The sequence below is a fragment of the Ostrinia nubilalis genome, chromosome 7 (genome assembly GCF_963855985.1).
Source record: "Ostrinia nubilalis chromosome 7, ilOstNubi1.1, whole genome shotgun sequence".
Taxonomy (NCBI): Eukaryota; Metazoa; Arthropoda; class Insecta; order Lepidoptera; family Crambidae; genus Ostrinia; species Ostrinia nubilalis.
In genome coordinates, this window is record NC_087094.1 from 16,834,506 (window position 1) to 16,856,570 (window position 22,065).

General features: G+C 41.6%; 2 protein-coding genes across 2 annotated transcripts; one reads left to right on the plus strand and one right to left on the minus strand.

Annotated features, from left to right (window-relative positions):
- The first annotated feature begins 1,256 nt into the window (after positions 1-1,256).
- On the plus strand, positions 1,257-19,219 carry LOC135073452 (helicase POLQ-like). Its single transcript, XM_063967634.1, has 16 exons — positions 1,257-2,169; positions 2,389-2,567; positions 2,657-2,848; positions 2,926-3,007; positions 3,289-3,488; positions 4,382-4,527; positions 5,361-5,522; positions 6,319-6,488; positions 8,019-8,211; positions 16,391-16,557; positions 17,280-17,434; positions 17,707-17,802; positions 17,880-17,971; positions 18,055-18,247; positions 18,577-18,711; positions 18,850-19,219. Exons 1-16 carry the CDS (start codon positions 1,290-1,292, stop codon positions 18,919-18,921), a joined length of 3,114 nt encoding a protein of 1,037 aa, XP_063823704.1. The 5' UTR covers positions 1,257-1,289; the 3' UTR covers positions 18,922-19,219.
- A 175-nt stretch (positions 19,220-19,394) lies between these two features.
- LOC135073420 (uncharacterized) lies at positions 19,395-21,917 on the minus strand. Its single transcript, XM_063967601.1, has 6 exons — positions 21,706-21,917; positions 20,819-21,524; positions 20,477-20,651; positions 19,947-20,183; positions 19,699-19,810; positions 19,395-19,550 (listed from the first exon to the last, which is right to left on the minus strand). The coding sequence occupies exons 1-6, from the start codon at positions 21,772-21,774 to the stop codon at positions 19,449-19,451; spliced, it is 1,401 nt and encodes a 466-aa protein (XP_063823671.1). The 5' UTR covers positions 21,775-21,917; the 3' UTR covers positions 19,395-19,448.
- Between the last annotated feature and the right edge of the window lie 148 nt (positions 21,918-22,065).

Below are 22,065 nucleotides of genomic sequence, written 5' to 3' on the forward strand. Positions count from 1 at the left end.
CTAAGTAAATGTCCTACATGATCTCATACATTTGTAGATAACTCAATGGCAATCAAAGTTGATTTTATACGGGTGAGATTACTTAAGACTAAATTGAAATACTTCATGTCAGACATTCCTCATTCAATCATTCGGAGCTAAGTACCACTCAAATTCAGGATAGACAACAAGACACGGTCGCTATAGTATCAGGTATAGGTAAGGGTAGTACTAGTACCTACCTACAATCCTACATATAAGTAATATTATTAGTAGGGTAGGCAACGTAGTGTAAATAACTAGGTACCTACCTACTTACTCTTAAGTACTAATCCGTAATATAAACAACACTGTATGGAATGCGATTCCAGAATCATAAAGCGTGGAGCAATGAAACGATCTCCACAGTTTCTACATAGGCCACGGTCATCTACAACTGGGTTAGTGAAGGTATTGATTACGACGACCCAAACTGTCGCGGGTTTGATTCCCAAAAATTTAAACCATTTCAAGCCTTAAAATATGCATCATATACGGTGAAGCGTCTATCATGTTGCTGCAGTGGTTAAAACTTACACACTATTTTAGTATTTGTACAATCGTTTTTTGATTTGCCTATTAGTTTCAGTTCACTGCTGGACAAAGACCTTCCCCAAGGATTTTCACAACGACCGGTTCTGTTCTGATCTACCTGTATCAAGATGCGTCCCGCGAAATAGGCCTATAAAATATTGGTTAGCTTAAGTAGGTAAATTAATGAAAAAAAAAAAAATACTGCCTCATTACGAAACGTTGCTTGGTGAATAGGCCACAGAAAAGTGACGTACGATGTAAGTATCGTTTACCCCTGCGGTACTATTACTATTATATGTACGGGACTATTCCTCTCACCTCTCGTTTTCACCGCTGCAACTCCTGTACAGCCAGGACCTACAGCTTAATCGCCAACAAAAACCCAACCAGGTGGACCAACGATCTAGTGAAGGTTGCAGCTGGTAAGGGAAATACCTGTATGCGGGCAGCGCAAGACCGATCGTTGCTGAAATTCTTGGAAGAGAGGCCTTTGTCCAGCCGTGGACGTCATTTTGCTGAAACAAATGCAGACAAAAAACTGTATGATCTTGATGTCTTTGCCGATCCAGAGTGAATGAATTAAAAAAAAAGATTGAAATGTCAAAACAACAATATTTTGCGCACGAAAACAGAAACTTTTTTTCAGAAATTGTTAGTATTTTGCCGGCATTTTACTGGATTTTTATAAAATTGTACCATATGAAACATGGTACCATAAGTATAATTCAAATAATAAAATGAGCTCCAGACATGAAAGTGTTCAGGAAAACACTTCTACACCAAAACGACGTCGACTTGGTACAGGTAGAATTTTGAGGGTGAATAAGCCTAATAAAGAAAACAGTTTTCTACTTTCCAATCATAGCCCTATTTATCGAAGAGTTACTGCTACTGTTAGACCTGAAGTATGTGAATCACCACCATTGCCTTCTAACCAAATCAAGTATCTGCATGATTCGCGAAATAGCAGTTCCAGCGACATCCCATCATCCCCTGGAGTTTTTGAGAAGAATGACGAACATTGGGAGTCTTTATCATCGACTAACCTGGATGATTTGTGTAAAAGCGAAGCTTCAGCTCATAAAAATGTGTCTGAAATTGAAGATATATCGGATGATATGTTTCAGTCCAGATTGGAGCAGGAATCGAGCCAGGTAAAACCAGAATCTCAATTAAATTTACCTATAGGCATTAATCAGACTGATTTTGATACTCAGCTCAAAGAATCAAGTTTTATAAGTGGTAGTAAGTTGTTAGATTTAAGCCTAGAAACAAAATCAGAAGAGAATCAAGACATGAATGAATTATTAACTTCAAAATATGAAAAGCATTTTAGAGATAATCTTGAGGAGAGTTTTGAAATGGTTAATCAATCCATTTGTGGTATACAAGAAGAAACTAAGAAATCAGACAGGAGCTCATTATTTGAAACTAGGGATTCTTTTTTACTTGATATAAGAGAAAGTGGTATGATAACAAATGAAAAAAACAGTAATCATGAGTTTGTAAAACCGAAGACTCCTATGAAAGACATTAACAGTGACAATGGGTTCTATGGGCTGCCGATAGTAACAAAAAGCTTGTTCAAGACATACAGGAATATTGAAAAGTTTTATGGTTAGTATTAACATTTATCCTTTTCTTGTGATCTTTCTTGAAAGTTTGATGAAGATATGACATTTAGTACATGTGAAGTAAATTACTTGAGACTTCATTTTAAATCCTGATTAAGACAGCATATTCTATAACCTATGGTAAACTTTACAAACCTGCAGCATCTATCACAATTACATACTTTGGATTACTATGGGTCACTTATTAGGACTTTTTTTATAGACTGGCAAGAAGAATGCTTGAACCTTGATGCCATTAAAGAGAGGCGTAACCTGATCTACGCGCTCCCTACCAGCGGTGGCAAGACACTTGTGGCTGAGGTGCTGATGCTCCGGGAAGTATTGAATAGGAAAAAGAATGCCCTATTTATCCTTCCCTTTGTAGCCATCGTGCAGGAGAAGGTAAATGTACCTATTTATATTTTAAAATGTTCATTTTTGTGTACTCAGAACTTACTAAATACAATTTATTTCTTGCTTGATTGATTCAGATTTGGGCCCTATCACCCTTTGCAATAAAGTTGGATTTTCTGGTGGAGGAGTATGCAGCAGGAAAGGGTCACTTGCCTCCCAAAAAGAGGAGGAAAAAGAACAGCATTTACATAGCCACCATTGAGAAAGGGCTGGCTCTACTCAGAAGCCTCATTGAGTTGAACCGGCTAGACGAACTTGGGCTTATTGTGGTATGTTATAGTTCTTTTAGCTTTGTCTTTCACCACACAGTTGATATTTACATTATTATAGGTGACATTTTTTACAGGTAGATGAGCTACATCTAATAGGAGAACCAGGTCGAGGTGGGACCTTGGAAATTCTGCTCACTACTGCCATGTTTGCTAGCAGTAAGTATCTTGGTAAATACTTTGGAATAAAAGATAGGTTTAGGCCTACTCCACACTAGCGTCTTCCGAACGTCGTCGTATCACCAGCGTCTGCGCAGATTCGTCACGGCGCTGACGCCAACGCTAAGCACAGTCAGGTAAAGGTGTTACGTTACTTGTCCGAAAAAAGCGACACTGCGCGGGCGCTGGCAAGACAACGATAACTCGAAAGTTGCATAGTGTGTTGGTTCCTCTCTCAAATCGAAAGATACTTAGGTATAAACTACATTTTGTTCTACCAGAAGACATCCAGATAGTGGGCATGAGTGCGACGATCGGCAACCTCCCAGAGATAGCCGAGTTTTTATCGGCGCGCGTATTCGAGCGTCACTTCCGACCCGTGGCGCTGGCCGAGTTCGTCAAGCTGGGAGATTCGCTGCATAAACTGGTGGCCAATGATGATGGAGTGGACGCCGTGCTGGAGAGGCAGCTGGCTTATGACGTGAGTGATACTACCTACTTTTTCTTTCTTTATTACTAAAAAAGGACGGGCCGCATTTTTAGGGTGCTATGCTGCGTTACACGTGCTGCAAATGTCATTTATGTTGTGTAACCACAAAACCGGGAAGCCCTGTATTTCGCCTGATGGAAAGTGATTGATCAGGCCCAAGCAAAATCGAGCTTCACCCGGAATCCTCAACTACATAGGAACTGGCAGATCTCATCCAACTACCGAAATACAACAGCACTGTAAGCATTGCCCAAAGAAGAAGAATACTAATTCGGGACTCGTCATTATATCATCTACTGCTGGACAAAAACCCCACGGATTTCCACAACGACCGATCCTGCGCTCCACACATTCAGGTGCTTTCCGGGGCCAGAAGCAGGAAACTTCTCGGAAAGCGACCACATACCGGAAGACGTAGTGTAGGCAGACCACTCATTCAGAAAACCAACGATCTCTTGAATTCAGTCTTCTTCTTAGTCGGGCACTCTTGCCAGAGTGGTCGAGGTACGGTGTGGTGTTCGATGTCATCTCTGAGGGTAGCTCTCCAGGCGACGTGCCACCATTTCTGACTGCAGAAGTAAAGAGTGCGATATGGAAGTCATTAGCGCTCCTGCACACGACGCCGCCGCCGCGCCGCCCCCGCGCCTTTGCAATGCTTATACGCGCTGCGTGAAACCCTCTGCCGCGTCGCCGGCGAAATTATGCTTTGACGGTGCGGTGGCGGCGCGGCGGCGGGCTTTACTCGGCGCGTATGAACAGTGTAGGGGCGCGGCGACGGCGCGGTGGCGTCGTGTGCAGGAGCGCTTAGGGGAGGCCTATGTTCAGCAGTGGACGTCCTGTGGCTGAAATGATGATGATGATGATGAAAGATAATTCGTCGGCAGTATTCGTCGGCGGCCACGACGATGGATCCAGACCTGCTAGGCGGGCTGGTGTCAGAGGTGGTGCCGGGTGCCAGCTGCCTGGTGTTCTGCCCCACCAAGCGGAACTGCGAGAACGTTGCGGCATTGCTGTGCAAGCTGCAGAGGAGGTATTCAGAACTTAAGCTAACTTAATAAGGCAGTAGGAATATTCTCACCATATTTTTAAGTTAATTCACTTGTCGAAAATAATGGAAATTATTAACTTGGTGTGCTCTGTAAAGGGCTAGATAGTAGAAGGCTTTGCATTGCACCAATAAAATGTGACCCTTGAAGCCTCAGGGTTACCCTTTTCATAAAAACGTCAGTCTTCAATTAGCTCTGAATCACACTGCAACACTTGGAGCGTATAATTGCCATCTTGTTATAAACCTTATTGCTTTGTATTACGTTCCAAAAACAACAAATATTTTTCTTGCTGTGCCTATCAAAGGGCTACCCCTAGTCTAGCAGTCCCGTAGTTCGTTCGTTCGTTTCAGCCGAAAGACAACCACTGCTGGACAAAGGCCTCTCCCAAGGATTTCCACATAGACCGGTCCTGCTCCGCTCGCATCCAGGCACCTCCCGCGACGTGTAGTACTTACCAATAACTTACAACATATGAAATAATTAACTTTTTAAAAAAATAAAACCGACTTCAAATGCGTGAACACAAAAAAAACTAAAAATTAAAAATATTGCGTATAAAAAAGTTCATCCTCAATTTTCCACCCTTGGGGGTTGTTTTTTCTATTATTAAATTTAAATGGAACCACCCTTGAGGTATTACCTATACGCAGAAAAAAGATTTGTTCAAATCGGTTCATAATTGGCGGAGTTATCGCGTAACAAACATAGAAAAAAAAAACATACGGGTCGAATTGAGAACCTCCTCCTTTTTTGAAGTCGGTTGAAAATACAGATAAATGTCGCCGAACAGTCTATAGGCTTTATGTTCTTTCAGAGAAATGACACTACACCGGACAGCCGATCGCGTATCTCTTGCAAGCGCGTTGCGCGCTGAAGGTGCCAGCAGTGACTTAGTGAAGTCCGTCCGCTACGGAATCGCCTTCCACCATGCCGGGCTCGCTGGCGACGAGAGAAGTCTGCTGGAACAGGCTTTTAGGTAAGAACTTTTACTGTAAGTTTTGGAAGTCCTTTGTCACAGTCAACATAAAAATAAAATAATAATAATAAAAATTGTTTATTTTATCAGACACTCATTATAGTACATTAAAAAAAATTTTGAAAGATAATAATTGTTGTTCTGAGTGTGCGATCTGGAGCCTAAACTAGGGTCAGCCTGTATTTCAGGCCTCCAGGTCCCCCACCCGCGGATCACAATAAGATATTACAATACAAAAAGATTAAAGTTAAGTGCTAATAAAGTGCCTATGCGTAAGTTTTTATGGCGCGCGTGTATACGTTGCGATATGTTAGTGTATGAGTGTGAGTGTGTGTGTTTGTGTGTGTGTGTGTGTGTGTGTGTGTGTGTGTGTGTGTGTGTGTGTGTGTGTGAACATAAAGATACATAGGGTACATAAAGAACCTAGAGGGCTATCTAAAAGCCTTGCTTAGTCCTTTAGGTTCTTCTGTGCCAGTGCCTTTCTGCCAAAGAGGCAATCGTATTTTGGTGCATCATTTCTGCCAATGTCGTATGGACTTGGTGTATTCTTAATTCCAAGAAATGTATGTAACTTGATGTGTTTAACTTTTGAATAAGAACTGTAATAGGGAACGAAGACCAACTTTCAAAATCAAATCAAAATTATTTTATTCAGTTTAGACCAATATTTTGGCACTTAAGAACGTCAAAAATAAAATAAAAAAGGTAGCCCTTTAGGGGCACTTTTGATGTCTCCTATTTTTTGGGCTCCTATTTTTTCTACCAGCCTTGCCGATAAAATATTTTTTCTAAACAGAAACGGCGTAATCTCGGTCCTATGCTGCACGTCAACTTTAGCCGCGGGCGTGAATCTACCCGCAAAGCGCGTGATCGTGCGCGCGCCGTTAGTAGGCCGCGAGTTCATTACGCTAGCTGCCTACCGCCAAATGGTGGGCCGGGCGGGCCGCGCCGGCGTGTGTGAGGAAGGTTGGTTATATTTTTAATGATTTATCCCACCAAAAACATTCTGTAAAAAACTAGCCAAGTCTCGATGGAGCTGCTTGTTTATCTCTAAAAAGTAATGAAATCTAGACAAAGTCGTGCCAAGTCTATGGTTCTTTACTGCGATTTCTTTTTTATTATAGTTAATGTTGTGTGACTTGGCCGTTGAAGGGTACAAAACCAGGTGCTCCATGACACCATTGCACCAATCTGTTGCCAGAACCACTACCCATTGACGATGGAAAATTGCCACTTGGAAAACGTTGATTTAATAACCAGTGAATTGTAGGCTTAATAAAGCTGCGTATTTCAATAATACTTATGCATAATTATTGATTATCTTAATAAAGATTGTTCAACGGCCAAGTCACACAACATTAACTATAATAAAAAAGAAATCGCAGTAAAGAACCATAGACTTGGCACGACTTTGTCTAGATTTCATTACTTTTTAGAGATAAACAAGCAGCTCCATCGAGACTTGGCTAGTTTTTTACAGAATGTTTTTGGTGGGATTTCACTTCTTTTTGTAGAATGTGGCATAATTATTTAACGTCGTCGTCCTTTAATATTATCGTCATTTTTTTTACGATATTAAACACATCTTTAAAAAGGACAACGAATCAGAATTGATTTAATAATAACTAGAGGGGAAAAAAAATCTGGACACCGCGGTGCAGAAAATCGACGCTCAAAGTGCTAGCGCCATCTAGCGGTGAGCGGTACAGGCGAACACCACGGCGCCGGTGTGGCGCTAGTAGTATTGATTATTATGAATGTGGTGTTACTCCAGATCTTCGATTTTCCTAGTTTTTATAGTTTTCCCTTTATGTGGCCATTAAACCCTAACTCTGTACCAAATTTCAGCTCTCTGAGTTAATGGGAAGTACTAGTTCTATTTTGATGATCATCAGTGAGTGAGTGTCATAAATGCGAAACTTTGCTTTCGCTTAACTTCGGAACTAATTGACCTACAGACTTGAAATTTTGGATTTTAAGTGTGTGATTATAGCTTACTAGATGACGAAAATTTCTGCGTTCTGGTCTTATCTAAAGGTTCTCAAATAGAGGCCTGAAAATGCGGCGAAATGGTTCCAGTAAAGGATGGTACGGCAGTGTTTGCTTCGCGCTCGACTTGGCGGGGGCACTGCCGTGCCCCCAGATTGAATTAACATGCATGATGGTGTTAGAAAGTTGAGTGTATGAAATTATTAAGGTTTTTTTTTTTATGTAGGATTTTGCATTTTTTGTTGCAATATTCGCGTGCTTATTTCTATCTAAACGGTTTTGTTGCGATTTACCTTTCATATTTACAATGTTTAGCTGTGGCCACATTAGTCTACCACATTTTAGGCATATGAGCGTAAATTTCATCACATTTTTTAAGCGGGTTATAAACGTTCCAATCGAGTTTCGTGGCTCGAACTGCCGTTGTTGTGTCGAATGTAGCTCAAAATACGCGTTACAAATTACGCTCGTGTCTTAGACTTGTTTATCAGTGCTGTATCTACTCAGGCGAGAGCATTATAATCTGCGGCGCGCGCGAGTGGCCGCTTCTACGCGGCGTGCTGCGTGGCGGATTACTTGCGGCCGCGTCACAACTGGCACCGGCTGCGCCCGCGCTCGCGCTCAGCGCGGCTGCGTTGAAACTGGCTCACACGCGCGTTGGACTGAGAGAGCTGCTGGCCAGGACGCTGCTAGCGAGAAGGTAGGCTAGAAGGAAGTGTTGTTAGCGACCGGTACTAACAGGCGAGAGCGTGATATTCTGCGGCGCGCTCGTGTGGTCGCATCACAACTCGCGCCCGCGCTCTAACTCAGCGCGGCTGCGTTAAAACTAGCTCACTTCACACACGCGTTGGATTGAGAGAGCTTGCTGGCCAGGACGCTGCTAGCGAGGAGGTAACTGTTGATAACGACCGGTACTAACAGGCGAGAGCATGATATTCTGCGGCCGTTACTATGCGATGTGCTATGTGGCGGGTTACTTACTGGCTCACACGCGCGTCGGACTGAGAGAGCTGCTGGCTAGGACGCTGCTAGCGAGGAGGTAACTGTTGATAGCGACCACATACGTTAAAACTAGCTCACCTCACTTTGCGCACTTACTTACTGGCTCACACGCGCGTTGGACTTAGAAAGCTGCTGGCTAGGACGCTGCTTGCGAGGAGGTAACTGTTGATAACGACCGGTACTACCAGGAGAGAGTCTGCGCTTGCGCTCGCACTCAGCGCCGCTGCGTTAAAACTAGCTCACCTCACACACGCGTTGGATTGAGAGAGCTTGCTGGGTAGGACGTTGCTAGCGAGGAGGTAACTGTTGATAGCGACCGGTACTATACAAGCAGCATCATAATCTGCGGCCGCTACTATGCGGCGTGCTGCGTGGCGGGTTACTTACTGGCTCACACGCGTGTCGGACTGAGAGAGCTGCTGGCTAGGACGCTGCTAGCGAGGAGGTAACTGTTGATAGCGACTGGTACCATACAAGCGGCATCATAATCTGCGGCCGCTACTATGCTATATGCTGCGTGGCAGATTACTTGCGGCCGCGTCGCAACTGGCACCCACTGCGCCCGCGCTCGCGCTCAGCGCGGCTGCGTTGAAACTGGCTCACACGCGCGTTGGACTGAGAGAGCTGCTGGCTAGCACGCTGCTAGCGAGGAGGTAACTGTTGATAGCGACCGGTACTAACAGGCGAGAGCATCGTAATCTGCGGCCGCTACTATGAGGAGTGCTGCGTGGCGGGCTGGTAGCGGCCGCGTCGCAACTGGCACCCGCTGCGCCCGCGCTCGCGCTCAGCGCGGCTGCGTTGAAACTGGCTCACACGCGCGTTGGACTGAGAGAGCTGCTGGCTAGGACGCTGCTAGCGAGGAGGTAACTGTTGATAGCGACCGGTACTATACAGGCAGCATCATAATCTGCGGCCGTTACTATGCGGCGTGCGGATTGGCGGATTACTTGCGGCTGCGTCGCAACTGGCACCTATTGCGCCCGCGCTCGCACTCAGCGCGGCTGCGTTGAAACTGGCTCACACGCGCGTGGGACTTAGAGAGCTGCTGGCTAGAACGCTGCTAGCGAGGAGGTAACTGTCGATAATGAGCGGTACTATACAGGCAGCATCGTAATCTGCGGCCGCTACTATGCTATAGGCTGCGTGGCGGGCTACTTGCGGCCGCGTCGCAACTGGCACCGGCTGCGTCCGCGCTCTAACTCAGCGCGGCTGCGTTGAAACTGGCTCACACGCGCGTTGGACTGAGAGAGCTGCTGGCTAGAACGCTGCTAGCGAGGAGGTAACTGTTGATAGCGACCGGTACTAACAGGCGAGAGCATGATATTCTGCGGCGCGCGCGTGTGGTCGCGTCGCAGCTGGAACCGGCTGCGCCTGCGCTCGCGCTCAGTGCCTCTGCGTTGAAACTGGCTCACACGCGCGTCGGACTGAGAGAGCTGCTGGCTAGGACGCTGCTAGCGAGGAGGTAACTGTTCATAGCGACCGGTACTATACGGCAGCATCGTAATATGCGGCCGCTACTATGCGGCGTGCTGAGTGGCGGGTTACTTGCTGGCTCACACGCGTTGGACTGAGAGAACTGCTGGCTAGAACGCTGCTAGCGAGGAGGTAACTGTTGATAACGACCGGTACTATACAGGCAGCATCATAATCTGCGGCCGCTACTATGAGACGTGCTGCGTGGCGGATTACTAGCGGCCGCGTCCCAGCTGGCACCGGCTGCGCCCGCGCTCGCTCTCAGCGCGGCTGCGTTGAAACTGGCTCACACGCGCGTTGGACTGAGAGAGCTGCTGGCTAGGACGCTGCTAGCGAGGAGGTAACTGTTGATAGCGACCGGTACTATACAGGCGGCATCATAATCTGCGGCCGTTACTATGTGTCGTGCTGAGTGGCGGGTTACTTGCGGCCGCGTCGCAACTGGCATCCGCTGCGCCTGCGCTCGCGCTCAGCGCGGCTGCGTTGAAACTGGCTCACACGCGCGTTGGATTGAGAGAGCTGCTGGCTAGGACGCTGCTAGCGAGGAGGTAACTGTTGATAGCGACCGGTACTAACAGGCGAGAGCATGATATTCTGCGTCGCTACTGGCACCGGCTGCGCCCGCGCTTGCGCTCAGCGCCGCTGCGTTGAAACTGGCTCACACGCGCGTTGGACTGAGAGAGCTGCTGGCTAGGACGCTACTTGCAAGGAGGTAACTGTTGATAACGACCGTACTATACAGGCGAAAGCATGATATTCTGCGGCGCGCGCGTGTGGTCGCGTCACAACTGGCACTGGCTGCGCCCGCGCTCTAACTCAGCGCGGCTGCGTTGAAACTGGCTCACACGCGCGTTGGACTGAGATAGCTGCTGGCCAGGACACTGCTAGCAAGGAGGTAATTAATGTTTGATCTTTACCCAAATAAAAAAAATTTTCATTGGTTTTCAAATTGATGGGACCTGGTTAAGGGGTAAATATGTTGTCATAATAACTAAGGCAAGGGCACAGATGCCAAATCTGAATTGTGCACGAGTGATCGCTTTGACGCAGCTATCTTATACCACCCATTCGTTAAGGCCGGGTAGCAGAGAAAATGGCGAAAATGAGGTTTTCATTTTTCATTTTTGAGGTACTAAACAGTAAAATTAAAGGCTAAGATTTTTATTGGGCATAGTTGAGGATATTTTCTAGGGCTATTAACGGATGGAAACACGATTTGATGAAGTTGACTCGATAGAATAAATTCCCAAAGTTACCTCTATTCGTTTTCTATTTATGGTTTTATTTTTAAAATAAGCGATTTGAGATTCTAAATCTTTTACTAAACTAAAGTTCAGAAATAATTTGAGGGCTTTTAACGGATGAAATTTTTATATTGCGTCTTATTTAGTTACTATGTTAAAAAATGTGGAAAAAATCGTCCATGACGGCTTGGACAATCTCAATCAGTCGCGCGTTGGCGCTTACGGAGGTCGGACGCGTGTTAGTTTTTTGGCCGTGACAGTTCGCGATTTGTCAATATTTTTGACAATGATGACTTTGATGAGTCACAGTATAATAATATCAGTGTTACTGGAGAAAGCTAAAATTTTTAATAATAATGAATTATCAACTTTGTCTACCTATTGAAATTTAAATCGCTTGCATCCTTTTAAACGAAGACTCTACTCATGATACATAGTACATTCCTCAAATATGAGACAAAACCAATGAGTTAAAATTACATTTTAATAGTACCTACATACAATCGTCTTACACTCTTTAGAAGAGCACACTGATACAAATAAATAATAAAAAATTAGGTCAGTGGGTCAAATATAGGGGCAGCTGAACATGAACCCTTGTTTACAGATGCAGATGTAAATGGAGTTATAACTGGACAAATTTTACATGAAATGTGTAACAGAAATCAGTTAAAAGACACATACATGGAATACCAATAAGGTTGCGGAGGGAAAGCTACCTATTATAAACTAGCGGCCGCCCGCGACTTCGTTCGCGTGGACCTCGTTTTACCCCCGTTAGATATCATGTTGATAGATGGCGTTTCACGGCTTCCCCCGAATGAATATTTACGAACGTCATACAGTAGTTTGTCCAGCGCTGTCGATTTTAACCAATAGGTATCTACAGGTAGATGGCGCTTTTTAGACACGTCTTATTTATTTATTGAAATTTATTTGTCACATATCGTCATAAGTTAGCCTGTATGTTAATCTGGGTTATAAACAATAATACTGTAAAGTTTCAACAAAATCCGTTCAGTAGTTTTTGCGTGAAAGAGTAACAAACATCCAGACATCATGACATCCAGACATCCAATCTTTCGCCTTTATAATATAAGTAGGATAGGATATTTCACAACCCAAACCAATATTTACTATTTAGCATTTACTTGCAGTAAATATTAGTTTGGATTGTGAAATGTTTAAAATAAAAAAAAGAATAAAACAAAATAGATTTTCAAATTACCTATCTTTATCTAATTTAGAAGGAGGTAAAGTTTGTGTGTTTGTATATTTGTTAAATTGTAAGGGGTAATCTCGGGATCTGCTGAACCGATTTAAAAAAAATTTTCACCAATAGAAAGCCACATTATATCTGAGTGTAATAGGTTATATAAAAACCGAAAAATTCTACGCGGGCGAAGCGGCGGGCGGAAAGCTAGTTTATTTATAACTAGCGGCCGCCCGCGACTTCGTACGCGTCACAGATATATGTATGTGGTATGCGTGGATCCCGTTTTACCCCCTTCATCTATCTTACGCGGTTTAGAATTTTTTATACAAATGTTTTTTCCCGCTAACTCCCGTTCCCGTGGGAATTTTGCAATATCCTTTTGTAACTAAGCTTTAAGTTTACAAAGGTACCTGCATGCCAAATTTCAAGCGTCTATCATAAGCGGTTTAGATTTTTCATACAAAACTATTTTCCCGCTAATTCCCGTTCCCGTGGGAATTCCTAAGTATACTATAACCTGCCCAGGAGTATAAAGAATAATTATACCAAGTTTCGTTAAAATCCGTCGAGTAGTTTTTATTTCTATAAGGAACATACAGACAGACAGACAGACAGACAGACAGACAAAAATTTTACTGATTGCATTTTTGGCATCAGTATCGATCACTAATCACCCCCTGATAGTTATTTTGAAAATATATTTCATGTACAGAATTGACCTCTCTACAGATTTATTATAAGTATAGATTATGTAAGAGCATAATTATTGAAGTCTAAGTCAAACATTCTTTATTTGTGTGGACCTATATTAACGAGAGATTACAAGGCGTCAAATATTTCAAGAAAATTAAAAACTATTATAAAGCAAAATTTTGCTCTCATGGAGCCTTTACCTACTCTGCAAATCAAGACTTAAAGAAGAAACTAACAATAAAACTATTTAACTGTCCTGCAATGAAAAGCTTGATCGGGTACAACACCTCAAGTTATTTTAGAACTTGATTTCATTAAAAGACTCTGAATATCAAATCGCTTAGGTATCTAAAGTCAAACGATTCTAAAATGTCAAGTGGCATAAGGTTGGGACTAATAAATAACCCATTAAGATAGTAGCGCCCTCCTGTCAATGACATACCTGGAACGTTAGAGTATTGGACAACTAATAAAAATGCTTTGTCCTAAATGACTGACGGATATCGTAGAGACCTGAAAGTTGTTGTGTTCTTTGTATGACCTTGGCATCCGATTTTCCGAAATGGGGGTGAAAAAAGGGGGCAAAGTTTGTATGGGACAAAGTGATTCTTTGGTTCAATCTACTTGAAATTTTGCTTAACAATTCCTTAATATTATATATTTTATAATTCCTTTATATAATTCATGACAAACGTGTAAAAGGGGAGAAAGTTATTTTGGGAGTCATTTGCTTCGAAGTTGATATCAATAGATAGATACTTGCTGCTTTTGATTTAATTACTTTTTATTTTTACAAGTGTTTGAAAACTCCATGTCAGATTGCAATCAATGTCAAGTGAAATCTCAAATTGAAATGTCTCAATCTCAATGAGGAGGCTCTGCATTTATTCCTAGAATTCCCCTAACACCGTCAAATTACCCTTTAACCCGGCGAGGCTGTGGTGGCAAAATGTAACAATGAGTATGTGGTGGGGTTTCACATACCCACTTATCAAATTGGCCATAAAGATTATAATATCGATAAATTAAGTTCTAATCTTATGTTTTGTGATATTAATATAAACAATAAACAGCTTTTAATGAAAAAACTTTAATATTTTAATATTTTTATTATTATTGTTTAGGTAAATAAAAGAAACTGAGTTTTTTTTAAACAAAAATAGGCCTTATCTTCACAAACCTCTAAAATAAACAAAAACAAAATTTTACTTTAAACAACAACTACTAAATTAAGTAAAAAACATCAGTCTTTGAATTAGAAATAAAAAACTATCATAATACTTTGGAACAGCTTAGGAACTAGGGTCATCATCACAACAATTTTTGCAGGAAAATATTGCATGCTCTATACATATGGCCTTCCCACATGTTGAGGAAGAGTGCTTTGTCTTTCTATCTTTTTTCCTTGGACAATCAGCACATCTCGTATATCGCCCAGTAGTATTTTGGAGTGAACGACTTGGTTCTTCATTAATTTGCGAACAGATCCTCTTCCGAATATAGACTGGAATGTTTTTTTGGTCTTTTCGTAATCGTAAATGTTCATACACCAGAGCTAACCCTAGATTACGGATAAACTCTGTTCGCTTTATGTTTACATTAAGTTTACATTCCAACATTCAACTTCCGTTTTAGCTAACTTTGCAATTCCTTTTACGCCAGGCCGTTCGAAAATTATGTTCTCACTGCGAGTACGTAAATTAGTCCGCGGTGGTTTTTTGAGCCATTTCTGACCATCTTTGGACTCATAATAAGGAACTTGAACAGAAGAACAACGTCGATTTCTCAAAACTGACAGCGGGATATCTTCGTCAGAATCATCAAAATCTAGTGCAAGTTCACTGACCTCTTGTTCTCGATCGCTAATCTCCTGTTCTGTCTCAGATCCTAGGCTATGTTCGCTGCAATGATCAGATTCGGGTTCGGAGCTTGACTCGTCCGAACATTCTTGAAAAACCTCCTCTATCATGGACTCAAGATGCCTTTGATCTCTTTCGAAACTCATTTTCGTTCAAAAACTAAAACAAAAAACAAATAATAAGCTAATAAACTAAAAAAAAAACAATTTTCAATTTTACCGAAATAACCACACACCAACTATGTGGCGGGGTATTACGTACCCAACAGGAGTTTGCGCACGTATATCTCAAGCGCCTTTTAGCGCAACACTGCGATCACGCCACTATCCCCTCCCGCAGCTCTTTAGCTCCAGCTATGCGGCGAGACAAACCGTTACAGCAAAAATTTAAAACAAAACGATCGTTGAAGTTAAGCGTGGGGTATGTCACACCCCACCACAGCCTCGCCGGGTTAATATTCAAGACAGTGCAGTTTCCCATCAAAATCTGCTTTGTAATGACTATAAACAAAGCTCAAAGTCAAAATCTAGCAACCTCTGCATAAACTCCCATGAGTGCTCAGAGCGAGTGCCTGCGGCAGGTAACCGCGTGTGATGCTCATAGTAATTTTCGATACAGAGCCCCGTACATACGTGCATAAATTATGGAAAGAAAACACCCAGACCAATACAATCAAATAATATGTATGCAATTTTAGTATGATATTTTTATTTATTAATAAACAAAAAGACTGAACAAAATTGATGCGTGTACTGATTAATGTAATTAACCACATGCAAAGTTTCGTGAATTGCAACAACTATAATTTATTATCCAAGCTCTAAATAATCGCTACTACGAGTAACTGATCATAAAATGTTTTTCCAATCGCTCAAGCTCCCGAGGACCTACTATCGGTGGGTAACGTAATCTTGAAATTATTTTGGCCGGCGCGGAACTTCCAGAAGGTCGGGCGACGCCACGCCTCTTTGAACCGTGTTTACTTTGGCAGTTATATTTTATATTTATTCGATTCTAAAATATATTCCCAAAAATTCTGAAAGGTGTTTTAATTTGTATCACTTGGATATGATTTGTATTAAAAAGCGTTGAACGGAAGGAAGTCAACCTAACCTAACCAACTGGTATTTTTATACTGTGTAGCTGGGAGAGCTCTTTGGCGCGCTGTCTTCGGCGAAGTATTGCGCGCGCAGATTTTGACAGCGCGAAATACCTACTTTAGCAGAAATACCAAGCCTTAACAAACTACGAAATATTTATTTATTATTATATTACCACTACTGCTACAAGCAGCATTTAATTTTACTGGTGCAATTAGGATCTAAAGCTAACTTGTCACTGGACGTGCTACGAAATTAACCAAAATGACTCATACAATCGTCATCTCAACAGTTCGGAAGTGGACGTGAAGCAGCTCTGCGACGATTCCATTCGCAGCCTCATCCAGTCGGGCGCTCTACAGGTAGCGAGCGGAGAAAGAGACCCTGACGATACCACGTGCTACGTGCGGGATGACGACGAGTTGGTCGTTAGCAAGCTGGGCCGAGCGGCTATCAAAGGTTCGTGCTGTGTTTTGACTGTAGTAAGGCCCAGAACACACGGTGAAACGCAGTTGACCAGTTCAAACCGGTTTCAAACTGGTCGCGTCATGTGTGGTCTCTCAACGGTCGCTATGGCAGAAACTTAGATGCAACTCAAAAGTAACTAGAAGTTGCAGTTTCGTTGCAGTTGCGTTTCACCGTGTGTTCTGGACCTAAGGGTTAGAATTACTGGTTACAATGCCCTGACCAGATCGTCGGTATCTCGAAAGGGGGAAGCCAGCCTATATCTTCTGGTTCGAGCACTTTTCTGCCCCAAGGGCCATCAGTTCTTCTCACACAGAAGCCATTATCATGTTAAGCCGACGACCTGATAAAAGTAGCAGGAAGGCGCTGGATGCAGACCGATACCAACCGTGCGATGTGGAAGTCATTGGGGGAGGCCCATGTTCAGCAGTGGAAGATGATGATGATGATGTTGATTGTTGAAGCGTATGTTCAAAGAGAATGCATGAAAGACACACCATTTCGAAGTTTGCTGACCTCAACCATTTGTACCTAATTGTGTACAAACTGTAGTGATCACAAAAGCAAAAAGATTTACCCCCTTACTAATAAAAAGTTACAGTTGTTGAACACTGTTAAAATGACATTTCCATACTAAACGTCACTTTAAAACACTGTTCAACGAGCGTGTAAGTTTTATTAGTAAGGGGGTTAGTTAATAATTACTTGTTGGCTAGGATGCATGGATCTCAGCACCGCCAAACAGCTGCTTGAAGACCTGAAGGTGGCTTCCCAGGGCCTGGTGCTGATGGGCAGCCTGCACCTCATCTACCTGGTCACGCCGCATGACGCGGCTAGCATCAGGCCCGACTACAGGCATTATTATACCTTGGTAAGGTTCAGAGCCCGTTCTAACACTCCCTGATATATCGAACAGCCGGCAGACAGAGTGACCGAGTTATTTGGGGTACAACACTGACGGAATGTTCGTTTCAAATGAAAAAACGAGCCTATCGAGATTTTCCCTGTCAGCTAATGAGAAATAAATCTTAATTATTTGATTTGTAACACTACAATACTTTAACAGCTGGGACACTAATCTCTCTACAGATGCTGTGTCGCCCATAGCAGCTTGTAGTTATACATAAATCATGTTTGTTTTAGTATGGGACTCTAGATGAAGAGGGCTTGCAGACGGCAAAGATACTGGGAATCACAGAAATGAATGCCATCAGAATGATGACCGGGAAACCTATTACAGTAAGTAGAAGCAATCACGATTTATAAAGATTTTCATTAAAAATGTGGATGAGTAAACCTTTCAATTATTATTTTAGAATGTTCCCGAGCGAGTGTTGTGCCGGTTCTACTTAGCGCTGATGCTGCACGACCTTTGGAAACAAGTTCCTTTTCCAGCAGTTGCAGATAAGTAAGTTCTCCATAATTTGGCCATGTGTTTATAATCTTTGTATTGACTTTGCTCTTGATTCCTTAAATATTTTATGTCTGCAGATACTGTCTCCCTCGTGGTACAGTGCAGTCCGTAATGGCAAGTGCGTCATCGTTCGCGTCGTGCGCGCATAAAGTTTGCGAGGAGTTGGATTTGCGCTGGTTCACGCCGCTCATGCAAGAACTAGCATCTCGCCTGCAGCACTGTGCAGCGCCAGAATTGCATCAGCTGATGGAATTGCCAGCTGTTAAAAAGGTACATAGATTGTAACTGCTAAAGCTACGCGCACAATCAAGTTCCTAACTGTAAATAAATAAACAAGTGGTCCAAAATGGATGCCTTGAAGAGCTCCTAAAGTGCAATACGTATAATGTAAATTATATCGGGTAAGTCTCTTCTAGCGTACTTAGTTGGTGATACGCCTGGATGCTTAGTAGGATTGAAGTTAAGGTCCATTGACTTTTTTATTTATTTAGGCTGAGTTGCGTCATCTTATTATAACAGTATATGGTGTTTTATGGAGTTTGACAGACTTTTGACGTTAAAGTAAGATGGTGCAACCCAGCCAAGTGTTTTATTTACAGGCACGCGCTCTCCAACTGATGAGAGGCGGTTACAAGCGGATCGAAGACGTGGCCAAGGCGTCCGTAGACGACCTAGTGGGCACCGTGGACCACTTGTCTAGGACTGCCGCTACACATCTCATCAGTGCTGCTAGGGTATGTTCAAATGACGGGTAAAAGAGTGGGAGTTAAGGAAGAAAGAGATGAAAAGACTACGAAACTGTTGTTTTTGAAAATCAGGCAAGTCTACTGCCTTATTCTTATTGCTTTATTTATAAGTAACCTTTTTTCCAGATGATGCTGATAGAGAAGGTAGAAAACCTCAGGGCCGAGGCTGAGGACGTCATGGAAGAGCTTAACTTGTGATAATCATGATTAATGTGATAGTAAACTCTTGAACCAAGCATTAGGTCAAATCAAGAAAACAAACATGGATCTTATTTAGGCCTTTTTCTTTCTATACTGAAAGGAAATTAATGTAAAGTACCTAACAAAACTACAACTTGATTTCTTATCTGTATAAAATTGTCAATGGATTTACCAATGGATTTGTTTTTGTTACCAAAAGTTTGTTCATAAATGCATTCATTTTTTTCCACAATTATTTTAATTTTAAAACAAATAAATTGACTCATATTATTATCGAAAAAATTATTGAAACATATTTGTAAATGGTAATAATGAGTTAATGATAAAATAATTTTATCAGATTTGAGAGTAGTAAGGGTAAATAAATATGGAAAATGTATTTTGTCCAAGATGTAAATATTATTAATAAATCAGTTTATGAATTTCTTTCTTTCTATTATCTCATTGATCATGTTAAAAAAAATACTGCATAGAATCGAATTCTATATTGACAAAATATAATTTACAATAATGTACATATTTTATCACCGTTTTTTATACAAACAAGGTTTGAGTGTCAACGTGGGTAGTTTGGATTTCTTCGCGGGCGGGTCGCGCACCTTTGTGAACTCCATGAAGAAGAATACCTAGTGGAAAATTATTAGTTTATTTTAACATTTAAAAAAATGAAATTAACTTTTTGAATTGTCTTGTTCAATAGGTTTACGGTTGGTACACTAGGGGCTCGAACTGAATAATGAAAATAATGTTATAGGTTTTATTGATGAAACTCACCTCATGGCTTTTGTCTAGGTTCTTGAGCTTGAAGCCGAGACGCTGGACAAGGTCTGTGAAGTTTTCCACCTTGTCAAAGCGACTTTCTACTTCTGCTATGAGAAGATGCCCACTGAAACAAGTTTATACTGTTATTCTAGTCAAGATACTTTAAAATTAATTACTGGAGTATTCATTCAAAATCTTATAGTCATTTATTGTAATAATCCTTTAAATATTGTATAAAATATTTCCAGATCCCAACTAACCCAACTTTCAACACCCTATTAGCTTCCACAAGGTACTGCGTTAGGTCCGTTCCCATAAGGGCCAGGCAGTACACGGCGGCATCCACGGAATCGCTTAGCAGCGGCGTATGCGCCATGTCGCAAGCTTCCACGCCCGGCGCGCTCGCTACTAGGTCGAAGGATCGAACGGTCTGTTGGACCCTCTTAGAGAGGGCAGCTTCACCACAACCCATGTCCGCTATGACGTGAGTTTTGGGCCTGGTAACAAAGAAATTTAGTTAAAAAAGATATTTATTGCGCACTGCAGAAATCGACAAAGAAATACCAAATGGAATAAGGACCAAAATTACGGCACACGTTTTTAAGGGGGAGGGAGGGGGACCAAAAATAATAAAATTCGTGTGATGTAAATTGTGTATGGCCCCCAATATATGTAGATAGTTTTATAGAAGGAAACAATCTCTTCCAAACAACCCTAGAAAATAACAATGTTCAGATAAGTAAGGTTTTTTGTTCTCAAGCAACATGGTTTTTTAAAACATTAACCTTACATTTTAGATATTCTTTTGACTATCAAGTCTAGTGGATTCACTGGCCATTTCTTCAACTGCTGCTGGTATCCCTGGTGGTAAGTGTGGAATGCCTCTGGGTCTGATTGGAACAACTGCTGTGCTTCGGATCCTGATGTTGTGTACAGTTTCTCATTTAGGAACCTGAATTGGGCAGCTAAAAGAAACAATAATTTTCAGTTATTATTTTTTAGTTGGCTGAAGTAATTTCTAGTGTCAATGTATATCATGATACTAGGAGCATACTAGAGCACAGGACGGGTAAGAAGTTTCTGGAGGTTTAGCCAAAAAAGAAAAGAAAATTTAAATAGTAAGAACATTTACCTTTCAGCCGTTCCAACATCCTTTGTCTAAGGTTTTCTCCACTAACATTTATAGGATTTCTGTTAGTTCCTACTTGTAATAATTTTCTAAACTTCTCTTTCTTTTTATCGACTTTAGTCATATAAGGAATTGTCTTTGTTTCAGTTTCTAGATCTTCGTCTTGGTTTGCTTTTTTCTTCTTCGTTGGCACCATATTTGATGAATCGTGATCATCATTGAATTTCTTCTTTTTGGGTTTGCTAGGGTTACTGATATCAATACCATCGTCTATGCTTTCCTGCATTTGGCTGTCATTTGCAGAAGTGGATTCATGGAGTTTTGCCTTCCTTTTCTTGGACTTTTTCTTAGGCTTATCTAAAGAATTTACTTGCTTACTATCACTACCTTTTGAATTCCCATTGAACTGTGGTTGATTATTATTTACACTAGTTTTAATGGGGCTGTGTTTCTGTTCATTTGGTGCTATATTTGGCTGCTTAGCAATGTTCTTCTTTTTATTCTTTACAGCACTGTTGTTTCTGACTTGTTTTTTGAAATCACTGGAACCATTTATATTTGGCTGGCCAAGTGTGCTATTGTTTTTGTTAAATTTTTTCTTATTACTTTTAGAATGTTTCTTATTATTCTTCACATCTTCAGTTCTCGTGTCTTGTTTCGAGTTTTGTGGAGGCTTCAACTGTTCAACAAACTTCTTTTCTTTTTTATTCTACAAAAAATTATAGGTTAGTTAGATACTGAGACCGATTAATTTGATACTAATGTTATGTTACATTTAAATATAAACAAAAACGTTTTTATAAGAATTGATACGTTGAAAATGTAGACGTATTACATGTATTCTATCTACCTAAGGCATTGGAAGTTCTGTAAAATGTAAACAAACCAACCTTGCTTGTTTTGCCAAAGTCAACATTACTCTTTGGTACGTCGTCTTCCCAGTTTGGAATTTTAAACATTTTGCTTATGAATATTTCAATCAATTCGGCTTACATAAAATACTGTTGCCGCCGTTATTCACAAAAAAATACTTTAACATATCAAAACATAACCTAACTTTTATGCGACTGACATGCGAATTCTTGCTCAAATGTCAACGTCATTTTTGTGACCACACTTCTGTCAAGTTGACAATGCGTTTTGTTCTTAGTTCCTGTGTTATTTCCACTTATCATGAAAAAAATAATACAGGGTGTTCAGAATTGTTAACACCGGTTCCATACGTTGCCGCCAAAACTTGTTGATCGGTT